A 13,317-nucleotide genomic window follows, 5' to 3' on the forward strand; every position below is an offset into this window, starting at 1 on the left:
AAGGGGTGTTTTCCGTTCTCTAATAAGAATGGTGCATGGCGTAATGGTGGGAGGGATTTGTGAGGGTGGTACTTGGTGGAGAAGAACAGGGGCTAAGGTCAGAATGTAAAGTGAATGCATTAATTAATGTGAAAAAAGAATTTACTTAAACAAATCTTCCATTTACCTTATCTGTTTATGATTGTATCATTACTGGTAATTTTATACTGATTTCTGAAACCAACTCTTAATTCCTAATTAATATTTTCCCATGGTGTATAACCTTTTAAAAGTGAATGTACATATATATATATATAATATTTTGGTCTAGCATAGTAGCAGCTAACTTGGGCCATGCCCACGGATGTGCTGGTCTTTGTATTTTCCAGACAGGCTGACAAATCCGTTCTGAAACTTCATTCAGGAACCAGGTCCTTACTTTTGGCAGTCAGAGGCACTGATTTTCTGATTTCTTGAGGTTGGTTTTGGGGCTCCCGCTTGGCTCTCAGCCTGTAGACTCACCCTCCACTGTGACCTAAGCTAGGGCCTTAGTCTGAGTCTGCTGATGCTTTTACCTCCTGAAGCCATCAGTGTAGAGCTGTGTCCTCTTATCCTAGCTACAAGGTCCCAAACCCAGAGACCCTCACAGGGACACTCATCTGACCACTAAGCTAGTGAGTATGGGTGGATGGTCTGGGTGAGATTGCCTGCTCATTCCTGGAGAAGATTGTGAGGATTGTCCTTGCAGTGGAAATCAACTGAAAGTGAATGCGAAATGGAAACTGTTCAGAAACGAACTTGAAGCTGAACACAGAGGGTACAAGTGCTTTTGGGGGGTTGATACTGTAACATTATTTGTTCTCCAAATGAGCAAAATGAATCTAGTTAATTAATGGATAAAATTTAACTAGGAGGGCAGTTAGCAAAGGCATATCGATATTTAATACATTGATATTTTCAGAGGGTTGACCAGCCTGGCTTTATTGGGTGGTTGGGGAACAACCTCATATAAGAACAGGGAATGGGCATGGGATACGAGGCTTTTGGATGGGAAACCTGGAAAGGGAATAACATTTGAAATGTAAATGAAAAATATCCAATATAAAAAGTAAAAACCACACCAGTTAAAGTATATCTACAATATTGCTTCATTTTCTTGCTTAATTGGGAAATGGAAAGGCTCCTTTCACTTTTAGAAAAACATACAGATTTACAGTACTAACTGTTCAAGGGGAATTAATGTGCTTGGATTTTAGGAAGTGTGTGTGTGTGTGTGTGTGTGTGTGTGTGTGTGTGTGTGTGTTTCTAGCCTGCGTTCTTTTTATGACTTTGATGATGCCCAGGAAAGGATCTTTATCATCTCTGTTACATTAATTGGCCGTCTCTGCAGTATGTGTCCTTTCACGAATTTGAAGATCACTGTGACCGGCATAGGCTTTACCACAATGGGTACTTTCATAAGGTTTCTCTCTAGTATGTGTTCTCCTATGCCTTTGAAGATTTGTCTTTTGTGTAAAGATTTTACCACATTGGTTACATTCATAGGGCTTCTCTCCAGTGTGTGTCCTTATATGGATTTGAAAAGTACTGTGATGGGCAAAGGCCTTTCCACATTGGTTACATTCATAAGGTTTCTCTCCTGTATGTGTCCTTTTATGATTTTGAAGAACACTGTGTCGGGCAAAGGCTTTACCACATTGGTCACATTCATAGGGTTTCTCTCCAGTATGAGTTCTTTTATGGCTTTGAAGATTATGGTTACTTGCAAAGCCAATTCCACATAAGTTACAGGAAAATGGTTTCTCTCCAGTATGTATTCTTTTATGGCTTTGAAGAACACTGTAATAGGCAAAGGCCTTACCACATTGGTTACATTCATAGGGCTTCTCTCCTGTATGTGTCCTTTTATGAGTTTGAAGCGTACTGTGACAGGTATAGGCCTTACCACATTGGTCACATTCATAGGGCTTCTCTCCTGTATGTGTCCTTTTATGCCTTTGAAGAGTACTGTGACGGGCATAGGCATTACCACATTGGTCACATTCATAGGGCTTCTCTCCAGTATGAGTTCTTTTATGTCTTTGAAGATCATTGTTACCTGCAAAGCCTTTACCACACAAGTTACAAACAAATGGTTTCAATCCAGTATGTGCACTTTTATGCCTTTGAAGAGCAGTGTGATGGGCAAAGGTCTTACCACACTGGTTACATTCATAGAGCTTCTCTCCCGTATGTGTTTTCATATGGCTTTGAAGACCACTGTGATGGGCAAAGGCCTTACCACATTGGTTACATTCATAGGACTTCTCTCCTGTATGCATCCTTTTATGGCTTTGAAGATCACTCTGACCAGCAAACGCTTTACCATGTAAGTTACATGTATGTGGTTTCTCTCCAGTATGCGTTCTTTTCTGGCATCCCACATTGCTGCAACATGCAAAGGTTTTCCCACATGGGTTAAAATCATAAGGTTTCTCTTCTCTTTGTGTTCTTCTGTTTATTTGGACACTATTATAGTATACGAAATCTCCAGTAAGTGTTCTTTTACATGTATGAAGATGACTGTGATCTGCAAACACGTTTTTTATACTGCACACCTCCATAGGGCTTCTCTCCAGTGTGAATTCTTTCATCACCGTGAAGAGGCCTGTGATATACAAAATTGTTATCACTTTTCATATATTCAGTGCTTCTCTACAATATGAATACTTTCATGCTTGTGTATGTAACTGGCAATGAAGAACTGTTTACTAAATTCATTATGCTAATGAATATTTTTATCAGTACTAATTTATTTTATAACGTTTCTTGAATGAAAAGAGGAATCAGATGTACTAAGGGTTTATCATTTTCATTAAATCCATTCTGCTTCATTAAGGTTCTTATAGCATTCTTTTCCTTTTCGGGGTTTTTGTCATATCTGACAAAATTGCAAAAACTCTGAGGTTTGCCAAACGATTACATTCATAAATTTTCCCATACTGTGGGCCATTCAACATTTGCAACATCAACTAGGATGCACAGAAAATTTCTACATAGGTAATTTGTGTAGTGCGAGGTTTTGAATGTATTCATAATGAAACTGGAAAATCATAGAACTGTAAAATTGTATCATGTTAAACAAGTCTGCACTAAGTGGGGAAAACTACATATCTTCTAATTTCCCAAGGATATAGAGAGGTACAGTACCTCTGTCATTATCTCTTAGCAATAGAATCTTATATCTTTTGTATATGATAGACTGATTGACAGATAGGCGAATGGATATATATATATATATAAATAGGTAAATAGATATCTAGATGGATGAGAAGTAGAGGTAGATTTACCTTGAGAAAGATAGATATAGATACATCTGTCCCTTATAATACACCTATGAAAAGAAAAATAACAAAAAAAATTATCCACATCGCATTAAGACAGTTTGACATTTTGTTTTTCATAGATATGTGCTATTTGGATAAAGATTTCTCAACAACGTTCTTAACTCTGTTGAACTGCCCCTGTCACTAAACTTAGCCTCCTTTCTACAGGTATATGAGCAACATCGGTTTTACTATGCACTGTTTGCTTATTAGAAGGTTCTGGACATATATGCATCACATGTTCAAAGTATAAACTTTTGATATATCTCAGTGTTATATTACTAAACAGACTGGCAGTTCTATAGAGTAGCGCTAATTCAGCTGTACTTGAAATAGTAGTACCTGTTAAGGCATTGTTTCGTGTATTCTTTCTCAATGGAATGCCTTACAAACACAAATCATGCATCTGTGAGAATTTCGTAGTCAATATCCTTAAAGCTCTGCTTATTTACACTGATGCTTTTTAACTACAATGTCAAGAAAGGCATATTTGAATCAGCATGCACATAAAAATTACCTTGCTGGCCTTCCAGGATTTTGACAATTTTCCTCAATACTCTGGTCTTTCCAGTAATAGCCTAAAACATGGTACCAGAAAAATGAATGACATATTATTGCTATTTAGAAAAAAAGTCAAGGGGGTGGGGGTTTGGCTCAGTGGTAGAGCGCTTGCCTAGGAAGCGCAAGGTCCTGGGTTCGATCCCCAGGCCCGGAAAAAAAAAAAAAAAGTCAAGGTACTATGCATCTTCACTGAATCTTAGAAACATGCCTGATTAATTCACCACATTCTCCCTCCTTCTCTATTCAAATTATAGAAGAGTACCAATAACAGCAACAAAAGCACTAAAGCAAGCAAGATAGCAAAAAACAAAACACAGTTGCCCCCTATTTTAAAAATGGAAACAACAATAACAGCCTTACCTACAGCAGTGAGGTTCCCGTAGGTCTCCAGCATCACATCTCTGTAGAGACTCTTCTGGGAAGGATCCAGCAAAGCCCATTCTTCCCGAGTAAAGTTCACATGAATGTCCTCATATGTCACTGCCTTCTCAGATATCACATTCATGTGTACAAAAGAAAGCATGGTGCTTACATATTGAACATGTATATTTCATTGGTAATATATTATTCTAGTGTTTCTCCAACGTACTTCCTGACACAGAAGTTGTAATGTAATCACTAACTCATTAGAGAAGGAAACTGAATAAGGCTAACATCTTTCATTTCTTCACCTTTTGAATAAGATATACCCTTGAAAAGAAATGCCAATTAAGAGGCATAAAGAGACAAGTAGAAAGATCAACAAGAGTAAGCACATCTCATAGATGTTGTACAAATAATTATTGACTGCAGAAACAATGAGCTTTTGATGAGATAGGCATTTTTAGTATGAATTATATTCATTACTGAGCATGGAAGTTCTTTGAAGTCTTCTTTAATGTCTGTCTTCAGGGATCTGAAGTCATGTTATACACATCTTTCACTTGAGTCGTTAGTGACATCAAATATTTTCTATTATTAATGGCTATTGCAAAGGGTGTTGTTTCATTTATTACATCCTCATCCCAGTTATCACTTGTATAAAGGTGCACTTCTGTTTTGTTTGCATTAATTCTGTATCTAGCCACATTGCTGAAAGTGTGTATCAGCTCCAGAAATTCTCTGATAGAATTTTTGAGGTCACTCCTGTATACTGTAACATCATCTGCATACAGATGTACTCCAACTTCCTCCTTTCAATTTTGTGTCCCCTTAATTGCCTTTAGTTTTTTTTATTACTGTGGCTAAAATTTCAAGTACTATACTGAACAGATAGGGAAAGAAAGAGGGCATCCTTTTTTTTTTTTCATTTATTTTAGTGGAACTTCTTTAAGGTTCTCTCCATTTAGTTTATGTTGACTATTGGCTTGCTTTACATTGTTTTGATTGTGTTTACGAATATGACGTGTAACTCAGATTTCTCTAATACCTTGAACATAAAGATGTGTCTAATTTTATCAAAGACTTTCTGACCTATGTTCCCACCAGCTTTATTCTTAACTGTTGGAACCTTGAAAAGACCTACATGTACCTTGACTGAAGAATGGATAAAGAAAATGTGGTACATCTACCAAATGGAGTACTATTCAGTTATTAAAAACAAAGCTATAGGGGGCTGCAAAGATGGCTCAGTGGTTAAGAGCACTGACTGCTCTTCCAGAGAACCTGAGTTCAATTCCCAGCAACCACATGGTGGCTCACAACCATCTATAATGAAATCTGATGCCCTCTTCTGGTGTTTCTGAAGACATTACAGTGTACTTATATATAATAAATAAATAAAATTAAAAGGGGGGGCTGTTTGCCTCCTCCTAGCCTTACTCTCTTAAAAAAAAAAAGATATCATGAATTTTGCAGGCCAATGATGGAACTTGAGAATACAATCCTGAGTGAGGTAACTCGGTCCCCATAGGAAATGGATGCTATGTACTCACTTATCAGGAAACAGTCACTGTATCATATGGGTACCATGATATATTCTACAGACATGAAGATGCTAACTGTGAAATTATGTCAAAAACAAGGATGCCTGGATCCCACTTAGCAGGGGGGAATAAAATAGGCATAAGAGGAAGGAGGAAGGCTGGGACCTGGAGTGGAGAGGGGACGGAAATTTGAATGGGGGATTCAGGATCAGGTGTGGAGAAAAATAGGAGAAATGGGTAGGTGGCCAGAAAATGAGTATACATCTTCAAATGACATGGATGAGGAGATGGAGGCATCTGCAGGAAGAGACAGGGACCTGAGATAATCAAGGCAATAAGAAGCAATGTAGGTGACCTTGGCTGTAATTCACTATATTGGGGATATTGAACCTCAGTAGGACACCTTCTGACGCCAGGCAGGAACCCCAGTGGTGCAACAGAAAGAACAGCTCACCCACAATGTCCACCCAAAATGTATACTTTCTGCAACAAATGCATGCATGGAGAATGGAGGAGAGACTCAGAGAATGGCCAACATTAACCAGCACAATTTGAGACCTATCCCATGGTTATGCACCAATCTCTAACATTCAATGATCTGCTGTTATGTTTGCAGAAAGGAGCATGTTATTGTCCTAGAGGCTCCACACAGCCCCTGACTCAAATACAGACACCCACAGCCAAACAGTTGATGGAGCATGGGGACACTTATAGAAGAATAGGAGGAAGGACTGTAGGCCTCTAAGGGAAAGGGAACTCCACATGAAGACAAACAGGGTCAGCCAACCTGGAGATCTGGGGTTCTCAGAATTTTAACAACAACCAAGGAATATACATAGGCTGGACTTATGCCACGTCACTCACATGTAGGTGATGTGTTGCTGGGCCTTATGTGGGTCCCAAGAAAGTGCAACAGGGCCTATTCCAAAAGCTGTAGCTTATATATGGGACACGGTTTCTAGCAAAGGTGCATTGTCTTGTCTCAGTGACAGACGAAGTGTCTAAAACAGCATAGACTTTATGTGCCAGGATGGGAGTAAACGCAAGAGGGCCCTTCGCACTCAGAGGAGAAGCAAACAGGAGAGGATGAGAGAAAGACTGTGGGAGGGGATGTAAGGAGGGGTCAGTAAGCACGTTGAAAAAGTAAATAAATATTTTAAAAAGTTAAAAAAAAAAAACCAACCAATGAGCAGGCTGGTTAGATTGGCTCATGCCCTTAATACCAGCACAAGGTAGACAGAGGAAAAATGTCTTAGTGAGGTGGATCTGTAAATGTCAAAGGATTCAGATTATAGAAGAGTATTCCCATTTCAAAAGCTATAATGAAACTAAAACCACCACAGTGATCAAGTCTCCGTATTTATTTAATTCCATATGTAGTCAACTTGATTCTCAGCAATAACAGACCATACACCTATGAAGCACAAGCAGTTGGAAGACCAAAGTCTGAATGCTTCACTCCTTCTTAGAAGGGAGAACAAAATATCAGACACACTCGAACTAATAGAAGAAAAGTGGGGAAGAATCTTGAACACATGGGCACTAGGGAAAATTTTCTGAACAGAACACCAATAGCTTATGCTCTAAGATCAAGAATCATAAAACTGCAAAGCATCTGTAAGGCAAAGGACACTTAAGACAAAATGGCAACCAACAGATTGGGAAAAGATCTTTACCAATCCTACATCTGATAGAGGGCTAATATCCCAAATATGCAAAGAATTCATGAAGTTAGACTTCAGAGAGCCAAATAACCCTATTAAAAATGGCGTACAGAGGTAAACAAAAAAGTTCTCAGCTGAGGAATATCGAACGGCTGAGAAGTACCTAAAGAAATGTTCAGCATCCTTAGTCATGAGGGAACTGCAAATCAAAACTACCATGATATTCCACCTCACACCAGTGAGAATGGCTAAGATAAAAAAACTCAGGTGACAGCAGATGCTGGTGAGGATGTGGAGAAAGAGGAACACTCCTCCATTGTTGCTGGGACTGCAAACTGGTACAACCACTCTGGAAATCAGTCTGGAGGTTCCTCAGAAAATTGGACATTCCACTACCTGAAGACCCAGCTATACCTCTCCTGGGCATATACCCAAAAGATGCTCCAACATACAAAAAAGACACATGCTTCACTATGTTCATAGCAGCCTTATTTATAATAGCCAGAAGCTGGAAAGAGCCCAGATGCCCTTCAACAGAGGAATGGATACATAAAATGTGGTACATATGCACAACGGAGTACTACCCAGCTATCAAAAACAATGACTTCATGAAATTCATAGACGAATAGATTGAACTAGAAAATATCATCCTGCGTGACACACATGGTATGCACTCATTGATAAGTGGATATTAACCCAAAATCTGGAATTACTCAAGATGCAATCCATAGACCTCAGGAAGCTCAAGAAGAAGGATGAGCAAAATGTGGATGCTTTCCCTTCCTTCTTAAAAGGGGGAACAAAATTATCCATAGGAGGGGATATGGAGACAAAGTTTAGAGTAGAGACTGAAGGTATGGCCACTTAGACCCTACCCCATATGTGGCCCATATATATATACAGCCACCAAAACTAGATAAGATTGATGAAGCTAAAAAGTGCATGCTGAAAGGGACCAATTACAGATCTCTCCTGAGAAACACAACCAGAGCATGTCAAATACAGAGGTGAATGCTAGCAGTAAACCACTGAACTGAGAACGAGACCCCCCCCCTTAGGGGGAATTTGAGGAAGGATTGAAAAAGCTAAAGGGGCTTGCAATCACATAAGAACAACAATGCCAACCAACCAGAGCTTCCAGGGACTAAACCACTACCCAAAGACTATACATGGACTGACGCAGGGTTCCAACTGCATATGTAGCAGAGAATAGCCTTATTGGGGCACCAGTGGAAGGGGAAGCATTTGGTCCTGCCAAGGTTGGACCCCACTGCAGGGGAATGGTGGGGGAGCAGTAAGGGGAGTGGATGGGGGGAAAAGCCTTATGGGAGAGGGGGAGGGGATAGGGGGCTTATGGAAAGAAGACCAGAAAAGGGAATAACATTTGAAATGTAAATAAAGAAATATATCCAATAAAAAAATAAAGAAAAAGAATGTAAGTAAAGAAAATATCAAATTAAAAAAAAAGAATAACAAGCAAGAAAGAAGAGCTGAAAAGATTTCCTTTTTATTTTGTCAGGTAAGAAGAGTTTGGGAATCATTTCCAAGTAATGACTTTATTAAATAAAGGAAGAATTGAGATTTTATATAGGGGTTCTGGTTGTGTTCACATAAAGGGTTGCTTGTTACTCATCTTTCTGTGAACATGGGCACAGTGTAAAAGTAGAGATATTTAAGGGAAATTTTGTTAAAAGTCATAAAGAGGCATATGTAAATCGTAAAAACTGATGGGCAGAAATGACCATGAAATTTTAATTGTGTAGCATAGTATGTTAGCTAAAAATTAAGTAAATGACACCAAGAACATAGATTGCATACCAGCTCTCTTAGCGTTTCTATTCCTACACAAAACATAATGACCAAGAAGCAATCTCTGAAGGAAAGGGTTTATTCAGCTTACACTTCCACATTGCTGTTCATAACCAAAGGAAGTCAGGACTGGAACTCACACAGGTCAGGAAGCAAGAGCTGATACAGGGGCCATGGAGGGATGTTACTTACTGGCTTGCTTCCCCTGGCTTGCTCAGTCTGCTCTCTTAGAGAACCCAACTCTAACATCCCAGGGATGGCACCATCCACAGTTGACCCATCCTTTCACTTTCCTATTTGAAGGCAGACTTTACCTACATTTAGCTGTAGAAGCAGACACTGTCCATCTTCTGCAGAACAATTATCCCACACACTCTCTTCCCTAGACTGTTTATCATCCTTAGGGGGAATGTCTTATGTTCTTCATTACCTCTATGCCTTCTGTCAGAGACCACACTAAATTCTAGGTCATTTCTAAATAGAACAAATTGTTGTGGCCACAGGTACTTCATAAAATGGTTTCTATGTCATCAAAACTCAAACTGTATTGTGTGCCGAGAATTGGATTGATTAGAATGATTGTTGCCTGGAAATATTTACCCCAAATGTACTTTATTTTAAATAAGCAATAGTTGGGCTGGAATTAGACTCCCCATTTCTGTACCAGGTTGACAAAGTCAATCTGCAACAGGTTTTCCTTCTCATCTCTTAGCATGGTTCACTTCCCTATTTGATACATAAAGGGACATCATGAACAGAAGTTCGTTCTGCAAGTGACCTAGACTGCCTTCAACAGAAAACATTATCATATGTAAAAATCTGGGGTGGAATATACCTCAAAAGCTAATAAGGCAGAATGATCTTCAGGGGCACCCAGCTTTCATTCCCAGTATATAAAACTCATGTTCCACTATTTCTAACACAACCCCTCCTCTGCCCTGCAAGCATGACCAGGGTACAAACCATGCATATGGGCAAAACATTTGTACAAATACAACAATGGTTAAAATTCTTTCAGTAGGAGAGGGGTGGGGAGAGAACACTAGAACCATAAAATTTGCTGTTCAAGCTGGGCACCGTAGTACATTTTCTCAATATCTGCACTCAACATACAAAGAGAATGTGAACACTGGGTGATGGGTAACTGGAGGTAGCCACAAGGAAGTCCCAGATGTCAGGAAAGCAAGAGGTTGCCAGGTCTCAATAGGGATGAAATTAGATGAAATTCCCAACCAAGGGGAGAGAGAACCTGTACAGACCATATCCAGCGGTTAGGCACAGCCTCTGTTTAAGGGATGGAGCTACCCACCCATCACAAACATATTAACACAGAATTGTTCCTTCCTAAATGAAATGCAGTAACAAGGAATGGACCAGGGACTCAATAAAAGGCCATCCAGAGACCACACCACTTAGGGATCCAACCCATCTGCATACAACAAACCCAAACACTATTGCTGATGCCAAGAAGTGCTTGCTGACAGGACCCTAATATGGCTGTTCCCTGAGAAGCTCTGTCAGAGCCTGACCAATACAGATGTGGATTCTTGGAGCCAACTATCAGACTGAGCATGGCACCCCACAGTTTATACACACACACACACACACACACACACACACACACACACACACACATCCCAGGGCACCCAGGGAATAAACCCCCAACCAAAGAGTACACATGTAAGTACCCATGGCTCCACCTGCTTATGTAGCAGAGGATTACCTTATCTGGAAACAGTGGGAGGGGAAGCCTTTGGCCCCATGGAGACTTGATGCCCCAACCTAGGGTAATTGTAGGGGTGAGAGGCAGGAGTTGGTGAGGTCCCTCATAGAAAAATGGTGAGGGAAGGATAGACGAGGAGGTTTTGGGAGGGGAAACTAGGAATGGATTTAACATTTGAAATATAAATAAAATAACCAATAAAAGAGACTGAGAAGGAAATAAAAATTAAAATAAAATCAAAAGTTCCACCTAAAAAATAGGGTACATTCTTAAACAGAGGATTCTCAACAGACAATCTCAAATGACGGAGAAACGTTCAAAGGAAGGTTCACCATCCTTGGTCATTATGGAAATTCAAATGAAAACTATTTTGTGACTCTATGTTACACATGTCAGAATCATTAAGTTGAATAACATGAGTGACTTTTCCTATTAATAAGAATATAGGGAGTTGGGGATTTAGCTCAGTGGTGGAGCGTTTGCCTAGCAAGCGCAAGGCCCTGGGTTTGGTCCCCAGCTCAGAAAAAAAAAAGAAAAGAAAAAAAAAGAATATAGAGCAGGTGTGCCACCCCGCGTGCTCGTAGGAATGCACACCGATATAGGCAATATGGAAATCAATATCATCATTACTCAGAAAACTCAGCATCCATCTAGCTCCAGGTGATGATGTAGCTTGTCTCAGAAACAATTTTCTAAAACGCTAAACATGCAGCTTTAAAAAATTATCCCATGAGTTTTCTTTATTCGTTTATTTACAATAACCGTGAAATAATTAAAAAAAAAAATATGCTCACAGTCACCCAACACTTGAGATGGGTTCTATAACCTAGACACAACTGACTCCAAATGAATCAAAACCAAAACGTTAAGGGAAGAGAAGAGCTTGTAGACTCTACTAATCCTGTCATCCACTGGCATCCTGCCAAGGCTCTTTCTCTACACAAGCCCCTGCTCCAAGTGTTTTGTGCAGATTCAGCTCTGAGAGTGAAGTTATGCAGACGCCACTGCTAGGTCCCTTAATGGCTAACACCAAGAGTGAAGACGCAGGTGCCTTCATCAAACGGCTGGTACCCACCCATCCCTGCCTAGGCACCCCCGCAAGAGCTTCTGCTCCTCACCTTTGTGGGTAGTGAGCATATCCTGGCCATGTTGCAAATTCAGAGCTTTCTGAAGCTTCCCTCCGCACAACACACCAAATCACTTAAACCCGCTCAAAAGCAAGGAACCTGCACTGTGATTACCGGAAGAACCCTCCTTCTGTTGGGACTGGCAGGCCCTAATACAGGCGCTGATTGGCCAGAGAATCTGTCAGTCTTTGCTCTTCCGCTGAGCATTGCCTCTTGGGAAACTGACTTTGGAAATTTCCTCACTGTTTTCCTATGCCATCGCCTGGGTAGTGCTGGGCTTCAGGGGAATGCCAAGACAGGGCTAAGGGGTGGGAAAAGCAGTCTGAGATGAGAGGCGGGGCCAGAGCTGGTTCTGAGAATACTGGGCCCCAGATTAGATCGACCCTGCAGGGTGGCCGGTGGATTCCGGACTATTGTACTTCTAGGCAACACTAGGTGTAGCTGAAGAGCAATAAAGAGTTGGACTCCCTAGGGGTCTTGGGGAATGTGGACTCCCTGCTTAGCTGAGCAAGGATGGTCCTTAGCTTAGCAGAGGCAGCCTCAAAGCACAGGTTGGCCTTCTGTGGGAGAGCTATGCTGCTGGTCTGTCTGTATGTGAAAAAGACCTCTGCACATTCCCCATGGTGGTGGTAGATGAAAGAGATAGTCCTTCGTTCTAATCTGTTTGTCTGTTCATGGCAGAAAATGCATCCTTACCCTTTCCTCAGGGTCTGACCTGAGATTAAATATCATTTCTAAGGAAGAAAGAATGTCTAGGAAGGGAAGCTTGTTGGCTAAGTCCTGTGGTCTGCTAGGTACTTCTGGTACTCTTGACTTCACTTTTTCCATGAATGATAACTCTAAATGTGTATGGAGGTAAAAATCATACGGCTCTGTTCCCTTGACTCCACTTTGTCCATGATGTCTCTAAACATTTAAGTAAAATCATATTAACTGTCCCCTTTATGTCAACCTCATTCACTGGTATAATGTTGTCAAAGTTCTTGTCATAAAACATATGTAAAATATTCTGTCTTTTTATGACAAATTGATCATGTACGTTTCATTTTTAATATATTATTCTAGTGTTTCTCCAACATATTTCCTGACACAGAGGTTATAGTGTCATTAACTCATTTTAGAAGGAAACTGAATAATAAGGTTCACATCTTCGATTTCTTTATCTTTTGAATAAGATATACCCTT

At 40.2% G+C, this 13,317-nt stretch overlaps 1 protein-coding gene across 1 annotated transcript; it reads right to left on the reverse strand.

Moving 5' to 3' along the window:
- Window positions 1-1,349: 1,349 nt before the first annotated feature.
- On the reverse strand, window positions 1,350-12,153 carry LOC116912678 (zinc finger protein 120-like). The gene is made up of 4 exons (XM_032916795.1): window positions 12,124-12,153; window positions 4,266-4,392; window positions 3,862-3,922; window positions 1,350-2,058 (listed from the first exon to the last, which is right to left on the reverse strand). The coding sequence occupies exons 1-4, from the start codon at window positions 12,151-12,153 to the stop codon at window positions 1,350-1,352; spliced, it is 927 nt and encodes a 308-aa protein (XP_032772686.1).
- Between the last annotated feature and the right edge of the window lie 1,164 nt (window positions 12,154-13,317).

Source organism: Rattus rattus, chromosome 11 (assembly GCF_011064425.1).
Source record: "Rattus rattus isolate New Zealand chromosome 11, Rrattus_CSIRO_v1, whole genome shotgun sequence".
In the NCBI taxonomy this organism is placed as follows: domain Eukaryota; kingdom Metazoa; phylum Chordata; class Mammalia; order Rodentia; family Muridae; genus Rattus; species Rattus rattus.

Excerpts from the sequence above, each read along its gene's own strand:
- LOC116912678 (XM_032916795.1), bottom strand. The coding sequence starts at position 12,153 with ATGGCCAGGATATGCTCACTACCCACAAAG. Across the intron at positions 4,393-12,123 it reads TATGCTCACTACCCACAAAG|AAGGCAGTGACATATGAGGA; the intron begins GTGAGGAGCAGA and ends GTGATATCTGAG. Across the intron at positions 3,923-4,265 it reads CGGGAACCTCACTGCTGTAG|GCTATTACTGGAAAGACCAG; the intron begins GTAAGGCTGTTA and ends ACCATGTTTTAG.